The 27122-nt window shown below is 38.5% G+C and overlaps 2 protein-coding genes and 2 long non-coding RNA genes across 4 annotated transcripts; 1 reads left to right on the plus strand and 3 right to left on the minus strand.

Moving 5' to 3' along the window:
• Positions 1-1849: 1849 nt before the first annotated feature.
• IFRD1 (interferon related developmental regulator 1) lies at positions 1850-26213 on the minus strand. Its single transcript, XM_081537142.1, has 12 exons — positions 25898-26213; positions 20635-20739; positions 20408-20492; positions 19525-19649; positions 17455-17612; positions 14464-14514; positions 14202-14380; positions 14005-14113; positions 9027-9161; positions 5336-5464; positions 4796-4891; positions 1850-2596 (listed from the first exon to the last, which is right to left on the minus strand). The coding sequence occupies exons 1-12, from the start codon at positions 25986-25988 to the stop codon at positions 2507-2509; spliced, it is 1353 nt and encodes a 450-aa protein (XP_081393268.1). The 5' UTR covers positions 25989-26213; the 3' UTR covers positions 1850-2506.
• Positions 14024-16353, plus strand: LOC145524588 (uncharacterized). Its single transcript, XR_014067686.1, has 3 exons — positions 14024-15346; positions 15887-16065; positions 16140-16353. It is a non-coding gene; the product is annotated as an uncharacterized LOC145524588 (long non-coding RNA).
• On the minus strand, positions 23738-25726 carry LOC145524586 (uncharacterized). Its single transcript, XR_014067684.1, has 3 exons — positions 25095-25726; positions 24347-24669; positions 23738-23876 (listed from the first exon to the last, which is right to left on the minus strand). It is a non-coding gene; the product is annotated as an uncharacterized LOC145524586 (long non-coding RNA).
• On the minus strand, positions 25868-26213 carry LOC145524582 (uncharacterized). The gene has a single exon (XM_081537144.1). The coding sequence runs from the start codon at positions 26184-26186 to the stop codon at positions 26031-26033; it is 156 nt and encodes a 51-aa protein (XP_081393270.1). The 5' UTR covers positions 26187-26213; the 3' UTR covers positions 25868-26030.
• Positions 26214-27122: the final 909 nt, after the last annotated feature.

Here is a 27122-nt window from a genome sequence, read left to right on the forward strand (position 1 = left end):
GCTCTAACATTTCACGGGAGTTCCAGATCATAGACAATGCGCATGTGTCTATGTGGAGGATGGGAGGGTGGTGTCAAGAACTTAGTATTTCCCAGCTCGCCAGTCTACCAAAACACAGTACCACACATTTTTACAGCAGAGACAGAGATCCAAAGAACAAAAGAAAACAAAATAAATCAGAAAGTAAAACTACATCAGACATTGTGGCAACACTTTTAATTAGAATAGAGCAATGCCTTCAAAATCCTGAGTTTGGTTTCCTACCAAGAATTTTATATACCAAGCCAAAATACCTGTTAAGACACCTAAAGTTTCAACATAACTGACCTCCCACACACTCATTCCCAGAAGTTTCACTCATTCCATTTTAACAGGGAAGTAATCTAATAGAGAAGACATGGGGTCCAGGAGATGTGGAATCCAACTTGAGTGGAAAACAGATCCCAGGATGGAGTCTCAAGCAACAGCTGTACACTCAGATGAGAGAAGGTAGTCTAGATTGAAACAACAAAGAATTCAATATTCTTTTGGGCTTTGACTATGTGACAAAGAGATTAAAGAGTTTTACAGTTATTGGGACTGTTCTGGAAGAGTTAAGTGATGTACGTATAAAACCAAGACAAGATGTCCTATGAGAATGGTAATGTAAGCACAGGAAACCATCCAGCTCAGAAATGAATAGAAAATATGGTGACACTAATGTAAACAATGATGCTGATTTAGCACACACACACAAAAAAAGGAGGGGGTGGGGGGAGAAGTAAAAAGGCAGAAATCCTTACCTATCAAATAGAGAAATAGCTGTATAAGCATTTTACTTAGAAATCTGAAGCCAAAGGGCTAGGAAAAAACTAAAGGCTGAAATGAAATCCTGAGAAATGGGGAAGGAAGGAGCAGGGAACTAACTTGCTTATAAGCACTGAAGTACTACTAAACTATATATATACATCCCTGGTGGCTCAGTGGTATAAAGAATCCGCCTGCAATACAGGAGACCGGGGTTCAGTTCCTGGGTTGGGATGATCTCCTGAGAAGGAAACGAATGGCATCTCACTCCAGTATTCTTGCCCGGGAAATCCCATGGACAGAGGAGCCTGGCAGGCTACAGTCTGTGGGGTCACCAAGAGTTGGACACAACTAGTGACTAAACCACCACCATACATTGCTTTAATGAAAAATCATTAATATTCTAAAATATATATAAATTGAAAATTAAGAAAAGATACTACTTACAATCTCTTCTCCATGGTCCTAAACTACTTGGAATATAAAGAGGTGACAACATGCAACCCCAGGTTTGAGATTCCAAGTTTGTTTTCCATTGCATTGTATCTGAGGGCTGGAACACACCCTTCCAGCATCAGTAATAGCTCCATGAGGCAGCCAATAGGGGGCGCATCAGACCTTCCAGGAGGGTTAAAGATGTGGCAGAGGAAGATGAGTTTAGAAAAAATACCTCTGTGGATTTTGGTCCTTTTCTGCATGCTTCTTCCACTCCTCTTACTACTGTTTACTGCACTAATATAAAGAAATCTGTAAGTTCTAAACTGCAGGTATTACATGTGCAATGTTATTTTAACATAAAGTTTTATAATAAAAAATCCTAGTGCATTGTCAAAATGCCTACAACTTCCCATAAAGTAAAAAAAAAAGCACCTCATGGGGCAACCAAGAAACAATGGTCTTAAAAGTAGCTGGAATGTCAACGATATACTACTACATTTTTTTCATTTATTTTCATGTTTCCAAATATACAAAAGGAAGTTCTGTTTTACTCTCACTACCCCACCTTATCATTTTGAACTCTGTACATAACTCATAAATGTTTCTTCTATTAGAAAAGAAGCACTTTCAGTGTGAAAAGATCTTTATTTCAAAATAAAGAGCACAAGGTCTTACACAGCAGATAAAATTAATGTTACTGCCCTCAGTGGTCAAGGTCAGCAACTCTTCTGGCTTATATTAATTCATCATGAACAACGGATGGACTGATTGGCCTATAAGTGCAGCTGTATGGTCACATGATATAATTCCTTTTGTTGATCCTAGTGACAAAATTATTAGGTTCCACTTAAAATTGAAAATAACAGCAGCTTTTCCAGATCTAGTTCCCAAAATTGTATCCTGAACTCATCTGTGTAAGATCTTAAGTTAAAAACTTTGTGTATCTATATCATTATAATCAGTATTTCTGACAATCACAGCATAAGAAATTTAACTTTGGCTAACAGACATCGAGTGAAATACCTTATGTTTGCTTTTTTCATAAATAGAAAATGACCAAACATTACGAACACTTTATTTATGTTTACTGATTATATATACAAAGAATATTCAATAATCAGGACTTACCATCTGCAATACTATATACATTAAATTATAATATAACCCCTACTATAAAAGCTATCTGTTGACCAAGATAAAAACTGTCTCTAGAGATTAAATACATTAGAAATTACCAAAAAAAAAAAAGGAAATTAGAAAGTGGTCTTCAAATGCTAAAAATCTAGAAGAATTCTCCAACATCTGCTCTCTTATCACGACATTTGCTTCGAGCTTTTGTTCGAGCTTTGAAGGCTGCAGAATTATATAAATGCTGAAATGAAAAAAAGGAAAATATGTGTAAGCCAACAAAGAAAAAAAGATTATGTGACTATAATGTAAACAATGGTGTTGATTTAGCAAAAATAAAAAAGGGGTGGGGGGAGAAGTAAAAAGGCAGAAATCCTTACCTATCAAATAAAGAAATAGCTGTATAAGCATTTTACTTAGAAATCTGAAGCCAAAGGGCTAGGAAAAAACTAAAGGCTGAAATGAAATCCTGAGAAATGGGAAAGGAAGGAGCAGGGAACTAACTTGCTTATAAGCACTGAAGTACTACTAAACTATATATATACATCCCTGGTGGCTCAGTGGTATAAAGAATCCACCTGCAATACAGGAGACCGGGGTTCAGTTCCTGGGTTGGGATGATCTCCTGAGAAGGAAATGAATGGCATCTCACTCCAGTATTCTTGCCCGGGAAATCTCATAGACAGAGAAGCCTGGCAGGCTACAGTCCATGCAGTTGCCACGGACTGAAAGGGAAGAAATGAACTAATTTGACTTTAGATATATTTTGAATGTTTAAAAGACACAAAGAATGAGGGAGAAGATTAACACATGATAGTTCATGACGATTCTGTATGAAAAAAATAATCAAACGTAAAATGTCAAGAAAATTTTTTAAATAATAAAACCAATGCTGTCAAATATGTGTTTAATAGCTACATGCATTCATTCAACACTGAAAATAATTAAAAATAGAATAATTTTGGAATGTAATTTGGCAATACATCTGAAAAAATCATAATCAAGCCCTATAGTCCCATGCAAGGACTTTATCCATGAAATAATCCTAAAGAGAAATAAATGTAAAAATATTAGTATTTATTAGAAAGTTTTACAATGCCCAACAATCAATTATATGTCCATCAAAATGATTAAATTTAAAGATTTTATAAACATACAATAAAACAATTCACATCCATTAGGATGGCTATAACTTAAAAGGAAAATAAAAACAAAAAAAAGTATTGGTAAGGATGTCAAAATTTGAACTCTCATATTGCTAGTGGGAAGGTAAAATCCACGGCACTCATTGTAGAAAACAGTTTGGTGGTTCCTTAAAGAGTTAAACAACAGAATTACACATGACTGAGCAACTCCACTCCTAGGTATATACCTAAAAGAACTGAAAACAGGTGCTCTAATAAAAACTTGTATGTGTATGTTCCAAAAAAGCACGATTGAAAAGGATCAAAAGTGGAAACAAGCCAAATGTCCACAAACTAACAAACAGATAAACATGTGGTGTATCCATACAATGGAGGATTATTCGGCCACAAAAAGGACTGAAGTACTGACTACCCTACAAAATGGATGAACCTTGGCAACAATATGCTAAGTGAAAAAAAGAAAGTCACAAAAGGTCGCATTATATGATTCTCTGTATGGTAAATACCCACAACAGGTAAATCCATAGAGAAAGGATGCACATTAGTGATTGCTGGGAGGAAAGAAGAGGTGAACAGAGAGTGAATATTTAATAAACCTCAGTTTCCTTTTTGAGGTGATGAAAATGTTTGGAAACTAGATAGTGGTGATGGTTGTGCAACACTGTAAGTGTATTAAATACCACTGAACTTTACACTTTATTTTAGGTTATGAGAATTTTACCTTAGTAAAAAACATAATAAGGCTTTTTGAAATGTTATGAAATTCTCCAGGCAAGAATACTGGAGTGGGTAGCCATTCCCTTCTCCACGGGAGCTTTCCCACACAGGGATCGAATGCGGGTCTCCTGCATTGCAGGCAGACTCTTTACTGCTGAGCCACTGGGGAAGCCAAATAATATTAATCACTATTTAATGTTATAAACTCTCCAAGCACATTTGTTCTCCTCATCTGTAAAATGAATCTGGTACTTACTAAGTTTAGGCCCAGTCATCAGATATGAAAGAAGCACTTTTGTCAATATTTATCCTTAAATATACAAACTTCACTGAACAAAGGGAAACAAAAAATGAAAATAGTTTCTATGTTAATAGGATTATGGATAAAAATTTCTCCTCTTAACCCTCCATACTCTAAATGGACTAAAGTTTCTATATTTTTTAGTCTGGCTTTGTCTGAAACACCATGGAGAACTAAATACAGTTCACAGACATAGCTAAATGCCTGTCACCTAGCAGAATCAAAGCTTTGGCTCCACTTCAGTGCTTTCAGTTCTCTTGAAAACAAAAACCAAACTCACCCTTTCAAATCGAGAAATCTTCATTGTCTTCAATGCAGCAGCATCAAGCATCACTGGGGGTCCAAGTTCAAATACATTGCGAAGGAATTCATTTGACTTAAATAAAAGAGGCAATAAGGCTCAGTATTAAATGTCAGGTTTTTTTTTTTCACTACATAAACTGAAATCTGGTTAACAGAAGTTATGTGGAGTTTATAAATATGAACATATGTCACTTATTTTCTGTTTCTCATAAGACCAAACTGTTTTCCAATGCCCTGAATTCAAGAAAGCTATGTCAAACTAGTTGCTTTCCTACAAATATCAATAGTGCTCCAACAGTCAAAGAGATGCCCCACCAAGCTTACACTATACAAAAACAAAAAGGACAGTTTCATATTTATTCACCTTAACTTTCAAAAATAAATTTGCTATTGTGCATAACATATACTGAAAACAGTCTGTATATTCAAACTAACTTCAAAAGCAGTGAAGTGAGGTACATTCAAAACTACTCTCTAATTTAAAAGCAAACATTCAGAAAGGATGTCACCCACTCACCTGCAAGTGGTACTGCATTCCTGATCCGAGAATCTCCTTAAAGGTGTCATACGTATGTTTTTTGACCCAGCAATCAATATACATCCGTTCAGGACCAAATTTAACAGTTTCTGTTGGAAAATCCCGTTCCTGGTCAATAGAAGAGTAAAAATTTTAAGAGGAAACCAAAATGATCTAAAGAGATCCTAAATAAACACAATTTCTAAATACACATATACATGTTGAAATGAATAGTATGGTTTAAACCAATACCTCCATCCCTGAAATATGAATAGACTAGAAAGTAGAAGTACTATCCTACATAAAGAGTGCAAATTTTGTCTAGCTGCGGTAGATATGGCAAAACTACCTTGTTGTGAATGTTTTTTTCATTTCAAAAGTATTCAACAAACTTGCTGGAAAAGTCAGATACTTGTACTGGTTTAGGATTGGGGGTAGGGAGGGTTATAGGGCAAGTCAGAAAGACAAGATGCCCCCACAAGCCAGCAGTGAAATTAGGGAAGCAGAAATCTAGGAAAGGCAGTAAAGACAAATGGCGTTAACTAACAGACCAACCAAAAAGGAGGAGGAGCAACTAGAGGGTTCAGAGGGCCTTTCAAGATTCTTATTAAGAAAATGAGAGATAATATTTATGATTTCAGAGATGGAATAATTTTGCCAGAAGACAATTTCTACAGTATAACCATGGGGGGAGAAGAGGTAGTGGTGGAAGTGAAATGGAAACAGGAACAAATCCAAGATAGGGTTTTCCAAATGAACAGAGAAGAAATCCAGAATACTGACAGAACTTGAGACAAAAACAAAACAGCTGCTCTATACTTTAATAAATTATGAATATTGGTGCAGTGGTAGAGAAACCACCTGCCAATGCAGGAGACTCGAGACATGGTTTCCATCCCTGTCGGGAAGAGCCCCTGGAAGAGGAAATGGCAACCCACTCCAGTATCCTTGCCTGGGAAATTCTATGGACAGGAATCTAGTGGGCTACAGTCCATGGGTCAGACATGACTGAGTGACCTGAGCACGCACACACAACCAGGAAGGGAGGAAGTGATTTCCACTGAGACAGGAGAAACAAAGCGATGGGATCTGACTGGGCAGGACCAACCCAATCGCCCTCCCCACGTCTATTTAGTTCCCCACTTCTCTCAGCAGACACAGAATGTGAATGCTAGATTCGCATGGTTATGCCACTCCCTGGCTTGTGACTTTGGCAAGTAATTTAACCTGTTTGGGTCTGTTCCCTTGCCTGTAAAGGCCATCTATACCTCTACCACAAAGAATTATTAGAGGTATAAGCATGTTTTGTGAAGCACATACAGTGCTTGGGCTGTTACTACAGCTCAAAACAACAATGACAACAAAACAGTAGGATTCTATTATTTCAGCATTTCTTATTTCAGAAAACAGAGACACCAGGAAAGAACTCCCCATAAACTCATGTGTATCCTTACCTATTCCTCTCTCTCAAATCAGACAGGCCCTCCTCCCCAGTTCAAGGCTAATCATTATTCTTTCAACGCCTCGTACCACAAATCTTTCACTTTATTTTCAAAGGCTCCTTTCTCCATTGATTCCTTTTCCCATAAACTGCCTCTAGCATTTAAAACAGCAAACCCTCCCACAATCCAGTAATCAGCTCTCTTCTTCCCATCACAGCCACGTTCTTTAAGTCAAGACCCTCTATCTCCACTTCTTCATCTCCCATTCACTTTTCAATCCACTTCAGTCTGGTTTCTCTCCCATCATTCTACTGAAGCTGGTCTTATAAAGGTCACTAATGACCTCCTAGGTGAAAAATCTCATTGACACTTTCCCTCTCTGGACCTACCCGCGGTGTCTGGCCCTCAGACAGCACAGTACAGTGCGTTCAGACTCCAGCTTTGCTACTTCCTGTTTTTTGACTATTCCTCTGGTCTCCATTTTTCCTTAAAAAGACAATTCTACTGCTTAAGACCTATACTGGGACCGAAACAAGAAAACTGTATGTCAATGCATCAACATATCAAATGTTTACCAATTTAATACATGAACTTCAAAATGGGTTTCTGGATGAAAAGAAATGGTGTGGCAAAATAACCACACCCCAAATGGACCATTCTCTGCAGCAACTGAACAAGATCCAACAAGGAAGCAGAGTGCCTCAAAGAAAGCTGGGTTTCAATATAAGAAAAGAGACAAGATCACTGAGCAAGGCTCCGAGACAGGCAGGTAGACTGAAGCTGAGCTGGAGGAACAGGGAACCAATCAAAGGGCAAAGAAGGAACAGAAATTCTGAGAAGAGAGGGTGCGTAAGGCCTGGGAGGGAGGTCACCAGAGGACAGAATTAGGAGGCAAATGCAGGGCTTTCATTTCTATTGATAGCAGAGGGGGTGGGGGGGCAGAGGGAGCAGACAAGAGGCCTGTTAAAACTGGTTCACATTGAGATTTCACATGTATCTTTCTCAGGAGAGTCAGTACTTCTACCATGACAGGCCTGGGCTGAGGGACCTGTCAACAGGGTCTGTGGGATCCTACCGACCTTAAAATCTATTACCCAGAGAGGATCCAAAAAGACAGAAAATCTGAAATCAGTTATAATCCAGAAAATCTATGACATGTCATTATTTTATCTTTTGGAGGCTACAGGATCTAAATACAGGGAATTCCACTCAAGAAAATGGCTTGCTTATTTGGGGATTTTACCACACTAATTATAAGACCAACAAGATCAATGCTTAGTATGTATGTCTGTTCAAGTCAGGGTTGTTTTTTTTTTCTCATTGTGTTTTTTAAATAACATCCTGAGTAAACATAAAGTATTACCTGAGTAAACATAAAATATTATTATAAAGCAATTGGTATTAACATTAACGGGAAATTTAGATCACAGAGGACCTGTATACTAATTTATACCTTAGGTTTTACTTTTTTTAATGTAAATTAAAATGAAGAGAGTAGTTCTTAAGCAGGCTACGTAAGAATCTTTGGAACACTTGAAAACTGGATCTGAGTGGCGCTTTAGTATTTTCTTTTAAATTCCCATTCTAAAATTTCATACACGTCACTCTGAATGACTCTTTTCTAATATTCTTGAAAGAAATGCCCTATTAACATTTACCGAAGAAACTTATCCTTAACCATGCACTATAAGCCCTAAAGGTTTCTAAGTCAATTTATTTGCCAGGTAGGCTAAAGCAGGTTAGAGGACTATAGAAAGGATTCGAGCATCAGAAAATGATATGCTGGTTTTTGTCATTTCGGCTTTCAGCACCTAGCTTTCCCAAAGAGCTCACAAAGATCTCGGCTTAAAGGTACTGAGGGATAGGCAATAATTTACTATTTACAAAAATAATTCACTATTCATACAATACTAAGTATCTATGTGCTAATGATAAGCATCAGGTCTTAAATGATGGCAAGTACACCAAACTGAAGTACATTTCTATCACTATGAATCTTTTTAATCTTTTTCAACATCAACAAAAGAAAAAAAATAAACCTTTAAAACATCAGAATTAATTTTTCCTTTGTTTAAAAAGAAAGAAATTTTTTTCATTTTTGTTGTTAAAAACCCGCTCAGTCTTAAAATGAGGAAATGATTTAGCTCAAAGGTGAAGTTCAATCAGCAGAATCACCCAATTGACAAGTTTGGCTTAAACACTCTAATTTCAAAAGAATTAATTAACTATTAAAGCATTAAGAAGCCTACCTCCACCGCCCTCAGGATGTCTCTGAACACTGACCGCTGCTTTCTCTTGTCTACCTTGGCCCGGTGCTTATTTCCATCTGTAGCCAAAGTCCTAAGCATCTGAGTTAAAGACTCCATGTCTTCATAAAAAAAGTCCTGGCCAGAAAAACACTTATTAACATGCAAAAATTTAATCCAGAAATACTGTCTACAAGATGATACACTACCACCAAATAATGAACATTCTTCTTCTAAGTATATCCAGATGCACTCAACCAACACTTACTGTGTTCCAACTGTATTCAAGACTTTACTGGGACTTCCAGGTTCAGTGACAGTCAGATACACATAAACCAATATAGTTTCTACCCTCTGGTTCCCCAGACCCCAAAGCACATATTCCCAGAACTCCAAATTTCTTTACACCAAAAGGGCAAGCTATTAGTAATGCTTTTTAAAGCTCCTAATTCTAATTTAGTGGCCACATTTCAAATAAGCAACCAAGTATTTACATCAGGTGCACAACTCAAGTGATTAAATTATTTCAGAAAGAAAAATATTTTAATCCCTTTTGGAGGGAAGCCACAAAATATATTACTATTTGCTATGACCTTAAGTTGACTATAGGCTTCTTTATTACAGTTTGAATGGCTATAATTTTAAGAAGTCTATTTTGGGTGTTTTTATTCTCTAATTAAATTTTACAACCACATTAAAAACTAAGCAATGATTCAGAATTATTTAGTTGACCAAAACTAAAGCAGACAGAAGGTGAGACATCTCCAGCTCTAGTTATTAATACCTAGTTATTAACCTTTTTTGTATTAGTGGTAACAATCATTTAACTTATTCTATTAAAACAAGAAACTCTTATTTTGGGCATCCTTCACATTATACTGTATATATTAATTTTTCAATCTCAAAAGGAATAGATGTAATTTCTGTTAATGTCTAAAATGAAAAAGATATTTACACTCATGGAAAATAAGCTTGAAATCAACACAGATATTCTTTAAAGTATGCAAGTATTTTCTTATTGTCAGTATTTTAGAGATTGTATATTCTTAACTGTTCTAACAAATGTTTTCTTTCATGTTCTAATTCAACTTCCTATGGCTGAATTAGCTGGAAATGACACTTGTTAACAAGACTTTCATCTAGAAAAATGGTTACCAAAACTGAAAAGGTATTATTAAAACAGTTCAATGTTATGTTGATGTCTGTGTTTATATTTCACTAAATTTGATTCCATCATAACAAAATAAGAATTGTTTTACTTGTAGAAACAAGTACATTTTAGGGGCTAGCAGTTTCCTACTTATTTCACTGGCTATTAGTTCTTTTGTATTATTCTAAGAAAAAAAAAATGTATGGAAGATTTAAACATACATATGGGAGAATACACCAAAAATTAACAAGACTCTATGCATTACCGTAATTTGTTCTAAGAACTGGGAATCACTGCCAGTGGTTCTCAAGAATCTTATCTCCCAGCAGACATTTTTTTAATCAGAGGAATCTGATATAAAAAGGGGATAGTTAATACCACCCACATCTCGTAAGTTTATTGTAAGGCCTAAGTAAAATATATTTATATATTCTAAAAATACATAAAACACAGTACATAAATATCCATTATGCTATAGTTCTTTTATGATACAGTCTGTTTCAGTATAACAATTTAAATGCTTCAAACAGGTCTAAAGATGATTATTTCATACTAAAATAACAGCTGTAATAAGTTAAGTGGTTTCAAAAGTTGAGTGGAATTAAAATGAAATGAAACCACAGAAAACTGAAGAGTTCAAGTACACAAGATGAGATGCTGATGGTCACAAAAACCATGCCCTAAACTAGTATTTTCTATATAGTAGTCACCGGAGCACTGATTGTAAACAAAATGAAATAAGCTGTACTAAGTGTTAAGAAATAACCACAGGAAAGCCTAACATTAAAACGGAGTTTGGGGACTTCCCTGATGGTTCAGTGGCTAAGACCCTAAGATCCCAATGCCGGGGACCCAAGTTCAATCCCTGGTCAGGGAACTAGGTCCCATATGCTGCAACTATGAGTTCGCCTGCTGCAACTAAGACCCGGTGCAGAGAGGGCGAGGGCGGGATGATATGGGAGAATGGCATAGAAGCATGTAAATTATCATATGTGAAACGAATCGCCAGTCCAGGTTCAGTGCATGATACAGGGTGCTCGGGCTGGTTCACCGGGATGACCCAGAGGGATGGGATGGGGAGGGAAGTGGAAAGGGGTTCTGGAAGGGGAAAACATGTACACCCATGGTGGATTCATGTCAATGTATGGCAAAACAAATAAAAAAAGAAAAGAAAAGAAAAGAAAAAAGAAAAAAAAATTAGTTTGAAAATTAAAAAAGAAAAGAAAAAGACCCGGTGCAGCCAAATTAATTAATTAAAAAAAAATAAAACAGTTTGATCCCTCCCCACTTCACTGCAAAGTGCTGACTACTATTTCCAGAATGGTTTTATCTGACTACTCAACTACAAAGACTTTTATTCTTTTCACTCCTGCTAATTGAGACAGAATGTCTTTGTCGGGGTATGGAGACATTTTTACATGAGCTGGTTATCCTATAAACAAAATCAAGAAGTGAGAAGCATGCGATTTAAGGCCTGGGAAATGTGTTTTGGGTCCTCAGATTTTATTTCTACTGTGTCTCTGTCCTGAAGCACTGCCCCTGTCAGCTTAGGTAGAAGATGGAACAGGGAGAATTAGGGATGGTCTGAGAATACTGTATTTTGGTACATTTTCCTGAATTAGTTTATCACATGGCCCTCCAACCTGTAATTTCACTAAATAGTCCTCTTAATTTAAGTTGCACTAGAGAGCTCCAAAAAGGCTACTACCAGACTACTAGCAAGGGGAAGGTGATATGCAACTCAGCTAACAGTGTAGGAATAGCTACCACTTACACTGAACTTGGCACATGTTCCAACAACTCATGGAATGGCTACCCACTCCAGTATTCTTGCCTGGAAAATCCCACGGACAGAGGAGCCTGGTGGGCTCCATGCGGTCCTACGTATACAGTCCATGCTGTGGGACATGACTGAGTGACTAACACTTTCATGCACACTGTACTTGGCACGTGTTCCAACAACTTGTGAGGTATCAACTATTACCATCTCCACTTTAAAGGTAAGAATAGGACTTCCCGTGGGTTAAGAATTCGCCTGCCAGTGTAGGGGGGATGGCTTCAATCTCTTGTCAGTGAAGATCCCATATGCTGTGGGGCAACTAGCTGGTGCACCACAACTGAGCCTGCGCCCTCTGCAGCCCACCTGCAGCAACTAGAGAAGCCCACCCACTGCAACAATGATCCTACCAACCAAAATTAAGACCCAAGGCAGCCAAATAAATAAATGAATATTTTTTAAAATAAACAAATACAAAACTTACTTAATAAAATTAGCAAACAAAACACTAAATTCTGTTTTATCACACAGTTCATTTTTGTCTTTGACAAGGATTTGGTCAAATTAAACATGTTTGAATGACTTCTCTTGACTATCACATATGATTTATTAAGTCAGAGAAGGTAAGATATGCAGGTGGCAATACTATTTACATTTACGCAAATTTAAACAAATTCAACATATATAATTTAAATTGCATCATTAGTTCACTTTTAGGATGCATTTCAAAGGAAAAAGAAAAGAAATTACCATTTCTAGTCAGTAGAGGAATACAAGATTAAAAACTAGGACATCTGGCTTCTGTGCCTTGAGGTTAAGCAGCCATTAACTAGTTCAATAAAATTAAATGGATTGCTAAATTTGAGTCCAATTTCTCACATATGGAGATTCATTAGCTACTGACAGTGTGAATAACTTTTAATTCATACCAGCTATCTTTCAAAATAAGGAGGGTAGGCAGGGGGCAGCCAAACACAGGCCAAGAATGGAATGTGAAAAACCAAGGCAACTCAGAACATGCATTAACCTTATTTAGAATTATCCACTGTTAACTAACTTCTTCAATTGCAGAAAAGCTTTACTCCAGAAAATAGTCTTTCTCCTTAAATTGAAAAGCAGCTAGGAAGTAACCCAAGATTCACCATAGAGGTCACAAACCAAGGTGACCAACTGTTCCATATAGCTAGCCTAAGACAAAGGGCTTCAGGACATAGGACTTTTCAGTGCTAAACTTGGAATACCACCAGGATGGTGGATCATCTCTCGGTCACCTACCACAAACTCAAATACCTCCAAAAACAAAATTGTGGTATAAAAAAAAGGAAAAGAGCAACCATGAGTGGCCAGCTGTAGAGAACTACCAAGCACATGTCCCAGGCTAAAGGGACATGTTTATTTTCATCTTTGGCTTAGAAAGGGCTTCCCTGGTGGCTCAGACAGTAAAGAATCTGCCTGCAATGTGGGAGACCCAGGTTCCATCCCTGGGTAAGGAAGATCCCCTGGAGAAGGAAGTGGCAACCCTTGCCTGGAGAATCCCACGGACAGAAGAGCCTGGCAGGCTACATTCCATAGGATCGCAAAGAGTCAAATAGGACTGAATGAATAACACACTTGGCTTAGAAAAGTTAAACATGATGGTAACTAGACTTGTCTGACTTAATCCCAAACCTACACTGACAACATATTTCATCCATTTGTCTGACATTTATTAAAAGTGTTTGAATTACCTTAATGTGTCTCAGGTCTGAGAAATCCAAGCAGATCCAAAAGATTATACAGGACGACTCTCCATGAGTAATAAGAATGTACTTAAACTTCAGTTCTATAGGCAGCAATGATTAAGTATAATGAACTACACTTAAATATTGCTCTACCAACCAATCACTATTGGTTTATGCTCTTATTAAGTATTACATCATCACTGCCAAGAAGCAGGACAACCAATCATTAGGTTCTCAAGTGGGCCATGCTCTTGAGTTATCATTCAATTCTCAATTGTGAGGGTAATGACAGAATAATGGTTCTTGTGACATTTTTACCCATCAGATACTTACACTCTCCATTCCTCTGGCCAATTCAAACAGAAGTGCCAAAGATTCACCAGCAGCTATTCTCATATTTACATCATCAGAAGAGAGGAGACTTGGAAGTTTGTGGAAATGCCTGGAGAACAGCCAGTCATTACTATGTGAACACAACCAATTATGTCAATAAATGTTGTTTTTATAAAATAAGAACAAAAAATACATACACCTCAAGCTTTTTCTTCACTTCATTGATTGGGCATATGGTCAGTAATAATGTCCATGCGAGAAGCGAGCTGATATGAAGTGCTGTATTAGGGGTGCTACAGATAACATTAGTGTCTTTCTCTTTGAGATAGGACTTGGTGAAGATATTTTCCAAACACTGCAGAGTTGAATACAACTCCTAATGCATAAGAGCAGGAAATAAGATTACCATCTTAAATGAGAAATGTGCAAATAACTGGATTCAAAAGGCTCTCTACTTACAGTAATGTCATCTGTGGCAATAAAACAGCAAACACCAAAGCAAGTTGCACACTAAAAAAAGCAAAAAATAAAACAGACATTAATTTTCGCCATTTTCTTAATTTTACATATTCCTGCTTTTATAATTCAACGTGAAAAACTTATCAGCTACGTGACTATGTTAGGTCCCAAGTATAGTATAAAAAGAATGAAAAAACAAGGTTAAGAGCTAAGGGAAGTGGGCTTCAGCTAAAACTCAGTAAGGTCTGCTAGTAAACTTAAGAATTCAACTTTAGCAAAGTTACTCCATTTCTCTCGGTTCTTCCTTCATTAATCTAGCAGATCATTTCAAGCCAACTCCAAAGATGCTAAGCTTTAGAAGAAAAGCTATGACAAACCTATACAGCATATTAAAAAGCAGAGGCATCACTTTACCGACAAAAGTCTGTATGTCAAAGCTATGGTTTTTCCAGCAGTCATGTACAGATGTGAGAGTTGGACCATAAAGAAGGCTGAGCACTGAAGAACTGATGCCTTCAAATTGTGGTGCTGGAAAAGACTCTTGAGAGTCCCTTGGACTGTAAGGAGATCAAATCAGTCAATCTTAAAGGAAATCAACCCTGAATCTTCATTGGAAGGACTGATGCCGAAGTTGAAGCTCCAATACTTTGGCCACCTGATACAAAGAGCCAACTCATTGGAAAAGACCCTGATGCTGGGAAAGATTGAAGGCAAAAGGAGAAGAGGGTGGTAGAGGATGAAATGGTTAGATAACATCATTGACTCAATGGACACTAATCTGAGCAAACTCTGGGAAATGGTGAAGGGAAACCTGGCATGCTGCAGTCCATGGGGTCACAAGGAGCTGGAAACAACAGAGCGACTGAACAAGAAGATTACCAAGGTAAAACCTACCTAATAAAACAGATTCAGTATATTTATATATAATCTACTTCCAACATTATAGGAGCCATTAATTCTCAGAACACTTGTGCTAATTATATAAAAGCAGAATTTGAAATTTATAAGGCTTTATTATCCTTCATATCCCTTTTCTCCACATGTTATTACTAAAATACCCTCATGTTGTTCCAAGTACCACTAAGGTGTAAGTCTTTAAAGGCATCATTCACATGCCCCCAATTTCAGCTAGTTCTGTTCCAGTACTATGAGGACACTTGTAATATTAATCTGCTTGCTGCCACTATTTTATTCTCATCAGTTTATCATAAAAATTAGACACTTAAAATTCAAAAGTAGCTAAAGCATTATTCTCAGTAAAAGAAAATTTGAACATGTAATCCTCTCCTAAGTAAGCAGCAGAAGCCAGGACACATCTCCTAAGAGAAATGGCAAATTAAAAAGTAGGACTGCCTTCATTTAATAAAGATTCCTTCTACTAATATGCAAAAGAATGTCAGAGTTTTGTTTTTTTAATTCACAGCAAGTGTGAGAAGGATGAAGAAAGTGCCTTAGACGACCACAATTCATGTGCAACCAAAACTAAGTGATTGCCCCAAATACCTAATCAACAGTGTTTTCTGCCAAACATTTCAAATACCCCTAATACTTCTGAGCAATTTTAAAGCTGCAAGAAACTAGCCAAAAAGGAAGAACAGAAAGGTAAAGAGATTACTAACTACTGGGGGGGCAGAGATTCCTATAAAGTTACCAAACTCCTACTTCTTTTCCTCTAGACTCCTCCCAGCATCTATACAGTTGGTAAACCAAGGAACTCTCAGCAGAAGTGACCTGCCTCTGTCCTCCAGCTTTCCTCATCTCACTACCACAGCTGCCATTTGAAAAGAACCTAGAGGTAGGGCAGAGCCGCAAGATGGATATGCCGAGGGACCTTGCAGACTTGACTGGGCACTGATATGTACAAGAAATAAACTTTTATTAAGCCACTAAGACTTCAGGGTTTCCCTGATAGAAAGAGTAATGTCATTTACCTTGCATGCATGCATGCTAAGTTGCTTCAGTTGTGTCTAACTCTTTGCGATCCTGTGGGATGTAGCCCACCAGGCTCCTCTGTCCATGGGAGTCTCTAGGCAAGGATACTGGAGTAGGCTGCCATGCCCTCCTCCAGGGGTTCTTACCAACCCAGGAAAGAACCCAAGTCTCCTGTGGCTCCTGCATTGCATGTGGATTCTTTACCACTGAGCCACCAGGAGAGCCCATCATTTACCTTAAGTAACACTAAAGAGGAAGCTAATAATTAGTATTAAGAAGTTTTAAACAAACTGGTTCTCTTGCTAGAAAAACAGCTTAAGATTCAAATTCACTAACAATAAATTCTTATGATCTATTAAGGCTCTTAAGATTCTTAACATCCATTAAGATTCAAATCCACTTCCTAAATCCACTAAGACTGCCTCATGTTTCTGTGATAAAGCAAAAGATGTTTGTGTGATCATTTAAATCACTTATTTAGCGTAACAGAAACCAACAACCAATCCCTCCACCAAAATTCACAATCTTACCTATGTAAGTGGTAAATATCAATTAGAAAATGAAAGCTTTTCCAAACCCCCCAAATCAGATGAATATTTCAAAAGTCAGAGTTCCCTACGTCAACCAAATTCACCCATGTTAACTACAGCACTCAGCTCTTTCATAATGACTTTTAGGTCAGAATTAAAACGACAACAACACTCCTATTACATTTCTTAGAATAAAAAAATAACTACACAATAAACATTGTCTAGACCATTTGTTTAAGCTCTAATAAAAAGTGGATAATCCTAAATAATTCAACATTGCACTGTACTTTATATAAGCACATGATCTTCAATTTCAAAGATGTAGAAATCTGCTCTATAAGGGATGTTCTATTGAGCCTCAGAAAATTTAAGAAAAGAATTGTCATATTGAGTCTGCTCACTAAAAAACAAATGAGAATAAAATGATAATAAAACCTTCTGTATTTTTGAAGATGCTATTTTCCTAGATCATCACAAGGTCTGAGTATCATGCCTAGATAGATCTATAATTTAAAAATTCTATACTTACAGTTTGCCTGGCCTGGATACTAGCTGTTCCATCACAAATTATTTTTTTCAGGATTGGTCCAAGAGTCTTTAAAACCTCTTCACTTTCAATTCCAGGGCCCAACTGAATACAAAGAACAGATGCTAATGCTGCAGCTGCACGCTGCTCATCACCTTTACCTATAAAAGAAGTCACCAGCAATTATGACAAATCATTTTCAGTAGACTTCTTAAGGCAGCAATTTCCCAAATTTGTTCTATTTCAAAATAGCTTCTACCAATTATGAAACTCAAAGTATGCTCAAGGCTTTGGTACGACCTATAAGTCTAGTGAGGTTAAAGAGCTCAAACTCTGGAAGCAGGCCACACTCGAATCCTAGATCTATGACATACTAGCCAAATGACCTTCAACCAATTACTCGTATTCTCAAAACAGTTGCTCATCTGTAAAATGGAGATTAATACCTATTTTAAAGAAGAGTACTGTAACAGTTTAGCAAAATAATGCATTTCAAGCTAATCTGACTTTCTAAATCCTTCATGAACTCACAGAATAGTGCACAAATAGCCCTTGAAATAACTTGTCAAGCATTTCAGATGTACACAGCCCATGAGGTAAACTAAACCTTCAGGGCTTTCCTCCACCAATATTGTTTTAAATAAGCAAGGGATAAAAATAGGTATTCTTGGGAATTCCCTGGTGGTACAGTGGTTAGGACTCCACATTCTCACTGTAGAGGGCTTTTTTTGTTTGATCTTTCGTTAGGGAACTAAAGTCCCACAAGCTGCATGGCACAGCCAACTATAAATAACAAAGTCTTTAAAACTATACAAATACGTTAATATAAGTGAGTGAGTGAGTGAATGAAGTCACTCGGTTGTGTCTGACTCTTTGCAACCCAATGGAGTGTAGCCTGCCAGGCTTCTCCATCCATGGGATTTCCTAGGCAAGAATACTGGAGTGGGTTGCCATTTCCTTCTCCAGGGGATCTTCCTGACCCAGGGATGAAACCTGGGTCTCCTGCACGGCAGGCAGATTCTTTACTGTCTGAGCCACCAGGGAAGCATGTTAATATAAAGGTAAGTGTAAACTAGCTCTCTTGAGAACTGTATATACCAAAGGGTTTGCACAAATTTTGAATTTAAGTTATTATCTGATAAATTAAATGTCTATGCAGGTTATAACAAAATTTTAAAAGGTCTAGTCCAACTACCTTATAAGATACAGTTTCAATATAAATACTTTTAACAAAGCCATTGTAGTATCTCAAAGAAGTTGGCTCTGCTGTCAACTATACCAATAACAAGTTATATAACTTTAGACCAGTCTCGAATTTCCTAGGCCTTTCATTTCTCTGCACAGTGAGAGGTGGATTAGACCAAAGGTTTCCAAACACCCATTCTTGACAAAGCTTTCACCTGAGGGAAAATGAGAATAAAGACAAATGTTCTTACTTGGCAAAATAATTAAGCTGATATCCCCAAACCTTTTGAATTCTGGCAGTTTCTAAAACTGAAAGTCTTTGATACTATTAGACTTAATCTTTAAGGTCTCTCTTTATTCATAAAAGTTCTATGATTACAGAAGATCCTAATATGAATTCCAGAATCTCTATGACAAAGTTCAAGAATTCAAATATTCCAAGGGATATTCTGAAATGATGTCATCAAAAGGTATGATCAATGTTTTAAATAAGAAAATGAGGTAGATAATTATGATACTGTTTTAATTTTAGAAAAATGAAGTAGGATGGCTTTTTAAATAATACATTTTGTTGACCTCTGAAACAAGTTTTCAAGCCTTTGTTATGTACCAGAGAGTGGCAAACACCTCTTTTAATACAACTAAAGTTGACAATCCACCCCAATCTTTCCTAGTTTCAAATGCTTGCTACATTTTTACATTTTGAAACTACAGTTTCAAAAGCTAACAAGTTTGATTTTGAGTTCTAACAAGACTGATATATTCCCTGCCAATTACAAGGTTACAAGAGTGAGCAGGACTTATAGTGTTATTAACAAATGTTACTGCACAGAAGGTAGCAAATTCCTTTTAGGTTCTGTGACTGTGGCTCTAAAGTAAGGACATTACCTTTTTTCAGGCAGCGTTCAATGCTATCAGTTAAAGTCATTCTTCTTTCCAGAATAAATTCATAAAGCATCTTTGAAGCCAGTACATTTTTAATACCTTCAAGGGCTGCCTGCCTTGTTTTCGCACTATTTAAAACAAAACATAAGAGAAAGAAGATACAGCTGGAGTGTACCATCAGTCAATGAGATTTGTAGAAACTTAGCTTAGTTTCCTTTCAATTTTTTCTATTTATAGATTTTTAAACATATAATTTTCATGTTCACACCGTTTTTCAAATAATAATTTAATTTTCACCTACAACTCACCCTACTACATATCATAGCATTTTTCTGCTTATTCATTTAATAACCACAACATTAAATGGCCACATAGTATTTCATAGTTTCAGCATATAAGGCATATTCTTCTACATTACATATTCAAGTAAACATGTATTTTTTTTTTTAACAGTACAAAAGTCCAGGGTTCTTGTTTGCATCTTCTGGGGTTTTTAATTCCATTTGTTTTAATTTGGTTCTAGAGTTACTGTTAAGTAAGAAAACAATTTGGCTTTAGTATTTTTCAATAGTTATGCTTTCTAGTTGAAGATTAACTTTTAGTTCAACAAATACACTTCAATTATCAAACACATATATGTGCTCTTATTCTTATATTCAGATATGTGCTCTGTGTTCTAACAACTAATCTGAGTCTATTAATCTAAATTCTAGTGGCATGTTTCTATTTACATTAAAAATCCAAAGGCGCAAAAACTAAAATATCCAAAGTAAACAAATCAAGCTTTAGGAAAACATAATGCTCAAAGAAATAACTGCACATATTTTATATAAAAGGTAGCTGATCAAAATCACCCAGAATGAAAAGAGCTTCCAGTAATTCCCACCTCTTATCCAGGGTCAGGTCAATGAATCCCTTCAACTTATACTCTAAGTCTTCTTGAGTTCCTTCCTCATCAAGGACTTCTGGCCCTAAGGAATAATAAAACCAACCACTGTAATTTAAACAGAAAAAAGCAGATAGGGAAAAGTAATAGAATATTTAGCTACAAGAATTCCTCGACCTAAAACATCCTTTTATCTAACGTCTCAAATCTAAACTGAAAACTCATACCATCTTCAGCAAAACTGGAAGGATCGCTGTAACCACTGCAATGGCTCATTGTTTCAATTGATGCATCCTCATCACTAAAAGGTTGAACATTTCGATGCTGGCCACCTAGTAGGTAAAAGAGGGTGGAGGTAAATGATTTTGTTGTCACATATGCAAATACTTAACTTGGGAATTTTAAAACTTACTTAAAAACAAGCCAGTAATAAAAACCCAAACTTACTTAAGAGATAATTTTTTTTAACAAAAGAACACACTTAAATATTCCTAATAAAAGTCAATTCACCTACTATGTATTTCAGAGCACCAACTATTCACAATATACATCAACTGCATAAATTTATCAATCATCTAGTATGTGACCATTTTTGGTAAACAAAAACCAGTATTACGGATAAAAAAACTACTTCCCAATTACTTCAAATCACGAAGACAATAAAAATAGATCAACATAAAAATAAGACAAATGTATTTTCCAATGAGAATAACTTAACTTAGTAAACATTCTGGTGAATGGATTAGTTTTTAGGTTACACATGTCTTATATAAAGGGAAACTTGAGGAGTTGTGGCGTGGGATGGTAGTTTTAAGTAAGACAATTTGAATTGAGAGGATCAAAAAAGTTTAAGATGGAAGTTTTAGATGCTGACAAGTGGATCCAACATGGCATAGAAAATAATGACAGCAACTGGATGAAGTGACTGATCACTAAAGAACTACAGTGTTGTTAAGATGTGTAAGAAAATACAAAGAGCTCTGATGGACTATCTACATGATACCCAGTGCAGTGAACTACAGGATTTTTGTTCCCAAGTCATGGAAGACAGAAGAGCTGAGAAGTCTTGTGAACTAGCACACAAATCACTTAAGAGGCAGGACAATGAAATGGTCCTCAAGCACTGCACAGAGGCCCTCCTTCCTCTTACCAGCACTCTGTGGTGGACTTCATAGGGCCGAGTCCACTGGAGAAAGCATCAACTCAAGAGTCCTCTTAACAAAGTTGTCTCATGTTTGCAAGTAAAGAATTATAGGCAAGATACAAGCTGATAAAGATTGTAAGCATGGTGTGCTTAAAATTGGGAATCTGCTTTGAAGACTGAGCAATGTTCAAGACTTGACTTTTTTCACATGCCAATTTCAGAAATGACTACAGTATTTTAAAAACCTACTTTACTGTAGTGACTAGTGACTAAGCTGGATGATGACTTTCCTACTATGATGGGTGTACACGTTAACACTTGCTCCTAGTCAAGTGTTAACATTCCTGTCACTTTCCTGGGAAGACAGATAGTGCTCTTTCAAAGTTTCTGTGAGTATTTTTGGTCAATTAAGAGTCGAATTTTAAGACCTTAAAAAGACGTTTTGGTATTTGATATAGCATAAAAAGCCTGTTAGACAAATCACATTCAAAAGAAAGGTTCTAATATACCCAAAAGTTTTAAAATATCAGTGCTATTATTAAAAAATTAAAATCTTTTTTTAAACTAGAATCTTCCTCTCAATTTCATTAATCTAAGGAATAAATCTATATTCCTAGTCACTGTCATTTTTAATTATTTTTGTTTTGTGGGAATTTCATATTAATAGAAAGATTATTCAGTCATCAATTACACTGAGCACTGAGTTAAAAGAAGTCCCCAGTTCCGCCCCAAAAGTCACCATGAGTCACCTGATTTAACTCTGAGTTCCAATCAAAGACTGCACTAGATATCTCTTAGGTCCCTATGTTCAAGAAATCTGTATCATTTAATAAATCTTAAGAAAAGTGTCTCAAAAATTCTCTGAGTATAATTAAGCCTGTTGCTGTCTTTTTTATAGCTTTAAAAAATCAAAACAGAGATGAGGCTTCAGTAGATTTTTAAATCAACACAGGAAGCCAGTGGCCCTCAAATCTGCTTGCTATCCAAAAGAGAATAAAGTGTGCCAATCAAAGAAGTGAAGTATAAAGAATAAGCAATGAAGCCAAGACACCAAAACTTCCTAATCATAGTGCTTAGGAAAGAAAAAACAAATAAACAAAGATCTATGACATCATATTCTATTTTTGGATCTGTCTTCATGTGTTTTCATGATCTGAAGTCATGGCACTAGTTGAGTCATCTGCTTAACTTTTACTAATATTTATTCACAAATCATCTTTTATTTTTCACATTCAGCCTATTTTTAAACTGTCAAAAAGAGTCGCCTATCCAGGTGTTACTCAGCTCCCTTCTCTAAGTTTCAATGATTTCCCAAAGCTCAAGGGGAAAGAGATTATTAAAAAAAAAAAAAAAAAACGAGGAAAAAAAACCCTGTATGAGTGTCTAATATCTAGGTCACACTCACCCACCTTGTGATCCTAAGTATCATTAATGAGGTGGCCCTTTAGACACATTACGTCCTTATTTCTTAAAGGGCTTACTTACTAACGAGGTTTTGTTCTTTCCTAAAAATGCTCTCCTCAAAATAAGTGCTATGAAAAACACACACACTTGAACAACAGGTCAATTTTATTAGCTTCCTGGACTCCCTCCACTAACTTAAAAAGTATTTAAATGGGAAACCCAAAACGATAGAGAGAAGTTGGTTATTTCTTGGTTGTATATGTGAAGATTTCATATGAATCCCATTTCTTCTATAGATGTCATTTAAAAATACCAGAAAGGTAAGAGATTTTTAAGTACAAGTTTGTGAAAATTTTCCATCTCTTCTACTCAACTATTATTTATTTGAGTAAGTAATATTCACGTGGAACCAACTTAACCTTTTCAAAAAGTAAATCGCACCCCGAAGCCCCAATCAGAGGCAAGCACAGCTAACAAGTTCTAGTGTAAACGTCCAAAGATAATCAAAGCATGTACAGTTTTTTAAACTATCAAAGAATTGTTTTCCTGCTGCTAAAAAGTCACAAATGAGAACCTCGAAGTAAAATTTGAAAGGCAACCCCTACTGCCTCCTGAGATTATTCTCTAAGTACCAGGAAGGAAGAAGGCTGGACAGGAAGCTTCAGAAGGGAATAAATGTTCCTTAGCGAATCAAGGAGACCATTACCATTTTCAAAATGACTTTAGCTTGCTCCATCTCTATGTTTCAACAAAAGGCAAACTTGAAGAATTAAAATTAATACGGACCTTCTGCTGCTGATGCTGCTAAGAGGCTTCAGTAGTGTCCGACTCTGTGCGACCCCATAGACGGCAGCCCAACAGGCTCCCCGGTCCCTGGGATTCTCCAGGCAAGAACACTGGAGTGGGTTGCCATTTCCTGACCTTCTGGACAGAATTTAAATGTTTACTTCTGACGAGGAGAAGACGACGCAGAAAGGTAAAGAGGTATCAATTCACACAGAGCAACTAGATGTATTTTATATTTTGATCAAGAATGAACTTCATGAACACCGAAAGCAAGCATTCAATCAAAATAAAGATATAAAAAGGGAGGGGGACTGCATCTATAATAATTCATTTCTACTGTCAATTATTAAATATTTAATGCATGATCGCAAGTTTTCATCTTGTTTTTTAAATATCAGTTTCCAATTCTTTAAAAGAAAACTGGCTGGAGAAGGCAATGGCACCCCACTCCAGTACTCTTGCCTGGAAAATCCCATGGACGGAGGAGCCTGGTAGGCTGCAGTCCATGGGGTCGCTAAGAGTCGGACACGACTGATCGACTTCACTTTCACTTTTCACTTTCATGCATTGGAGAAGGAAATGGCAACCCACTCCAGTGTTCTTGCCTGGAGAATCCCAGGGACGCGGGAGCCTGGCAGGCTGCCGTCTATGGGGTTGCACCGAGTCGGACGCGACTTAGCAGCAATAGTAGCAGCAGCAAGGGCGTTCACTTGTGCTGGTGACCACTTGGTTCGCCAGGTACACCTCGGGGTCTTCCATGCTCAGCCCCGGGGAGCTGCTCGGCGGGGTTGCAGCTGTGCCTGGGGAGCTGCCCCTCCTGCTCTTTCTTCAGGAAGCAGGTGAAGTCCGGCCCCCGCAGCCCCGCCAGGAACTCCCTCCACTCTCACAGGTGGGCTCAGTTTTCCGTGTTTGGAAGCTCCAGTCTTCCCTGAGTGAAAGTATTTTGAAGGAACCAAATTGTCTAAGATTTCACTTTAAATCATGATATTTCTCAAGCAAAAAAAAAAAAGAAAACTGGCCTATTTATTTGCTAAAGAACAAAGGTATATCATTCTGAGGGTTAAAGTGGCAACTGTGTTCACAAATATATATGGCTAATAGATTCGGTGTGATAACATGAGGTTATTTAAATATTTAATTTCAAAGTTTCAATAAAAGCAATTATTACGTGAGATGGCTTTACCAGGTTTAACACTAGCTTTCAGTATGGTGTGTCTCGTTGGGGTTTCTGCTTGAAGTCATTTTTTCTTAGCCGTATAGTTAGGACTAAAGAATCATTAATTCAGTTAAGCACCTACCCATCCAGGAAAAGTTTCGACTTTGCAAAGAGGTATCAAAAAAACTAAACTAAACTTTTGGCCAACTGCAATCTGAGCTCCTCACCACTCCCGCCTATTCTGGGCTCCCAGCGGAGAACCTACAAAATACAGCACAAAGGAGAACGCAGTTTCTGCCCCGGGGAGTAGAAGCCGGCTTCGACGGGTCGCACGAGAGCTGGGGGCTCGGGATTTGTGCGGGTGCCAGATAGAGGTAGGAGCAGAGTCTACACTGCGACAGTGGACCCCAGCCTCTGGCGCCTCGGCCGGGCCAGGTGCACACACGGGACGCACAGGTAGGCAGCCGAGTGGGATGCCACATGGGCGCCTCTGAGTCACCCCGGCCCCACCGCGCAAAGCCCAGGCCGCGTGATCCAAGAGCCGGTCCAAACCCGCCGGACGTTTGGCATTCCCGAGAACTCCATGTTGGAGCCGAGTGGTCAAAGGCGACCAGTGACAGCATGGACAGAACTCTGAGCTCGGCACCACCCTCTGCCAAGGAGAGCTCTAGAGAGCCAGTACCAGTCTCTGAAAACACTTCCTCTCCCGCCCAGCTCCCAGTCACCCCCAACCCCGACCCATTCGCAGGCACAAGAACCCATTTGCCCCTCTCCGTGCCCCGCGGCCGGTGCCCAAGAGTTCGGGTCGCACGCCAGATCCAAATCGCGCGAGGTTCGGTCCCCAGGGCACGCTGGGAAGCGTAGTCCGCCGGCCACACCAGACTCCCCGCCAACGCATATGTCTAGAGGAATAGAACTACAACTCCCAGGGTGCCCAAGGTTAAGAGACTCGCCAACCCGGCCGGTATCTGGGATGCCGGCGGCGGGGATACTTTCTTACCTGCTGTCGTCGCCGTCGCTGCAGCCGCCCCTGAGCCGCCGCCACCACTGCCACCGCGGTGGGAAGTGTTCCGCTTCTTATTCTTCGGCATCGTGGGACGCCCGGTGCCGCCTAAACTCTAGCTTAGCGAGGATCAGCCGATGGAGCTGCACTTTTTACTCGTGCGTCTGTGTGACGGGCGGCTGAGAGGCGAGTCTTCGGATAACAGAGGCGAGAAGCGGCGCGGATAAGAGTGGGCGATGGCGGCAGCAGAAATCCCCGTGAAGAGCTGTGATCGGAAACGATACATGTTTCTCTCTAGCGCGGGAGCTAAGGCGGGGCGGTCGAGGCCACGACGCCTTAAGTAGCAGGACTGCCGCCTGTCGTCACCATCCATGGGCGGGACTCGAACTCTCCCTAGCCAATCCCCATATATCTCCCCACCAAAGGCCGACTTCGGGCGGGCGAAGGATGCTCACCACAGATCCCATGCCGCAAGTCTTGCAGCGGCGCCCGGGGAGCTGGTCTTCGTTGCTGTGCTGAATTATGGGATATGTAGTCGGCCCCGTGGAGCCGCCTCCCAGCTCCTCCCAACTGGCTTTTCTGCGCACATGCTTCCTTTTCTCGTGACCCTTCCACTGCCTGCTGGCGGCCCAGCCTTGGAATTGACGGAGGTGGCCGCCGGCGGTGAGCAATGCCGCGGGTATGCCATCTGACTACAGCCCGCTTCCAACTGGGAGCTACGCAATCCGCGTCGCTGGTCTGTCTCCAGACACTCGCATTCTTCTCTTTAACCTTTCCCTTGCTTACGGCCTCTGCCCTGGCACAGAAACCCCTCTTTGGGAACGTTTCCGTGGTTTTAGTAGTTGAAATAGTTTAGCGATCATCAGTATCTATAACTGAATTGTGGTTCAGGGCTATGTGCCCCACCTCACCTTCAAAACGATGTGCTTTAATTTGCTTGGGCTTCCCAGATGGCTCAGCGGGTAAGGAATCCGCCTGCAACGCAGAAGACAGAGGAGACTCGGGTTTGATCCCTAGGTGGGGAAGATCCCTTGGAGAAGGAAATGATGACCAACTCCAGTATTCTTGCCTGGAAAATCCGATCGAAAGAGGAGCCTGGCAGGTTACAGCCCGTGGGGTCACAAAGAGTCGGATACCACCGAGCACAAGGCACATTGACAATCTACTTAGTCCTGTAGTTCTTGTATTTCTCCTATTCTGGACTAGAAAGATCTGGCGACTC

This window comes from Giraffa tippelskirchi, chromosome 10, assembly GCF_054371585.1.
Source record: "Giraffa tippelskirchi isolate mGirTip1 chromosome 10, T2T-mGirTip1v1.2.pri, whole genome shotgun sequence".
NCBI classification, from domain to species: Eukaryota; Metazoa; Chordata; class Mammalia; order Artiodactyla; family Giraffidae; genus Giraffa; species Giraffa tippelskirchi.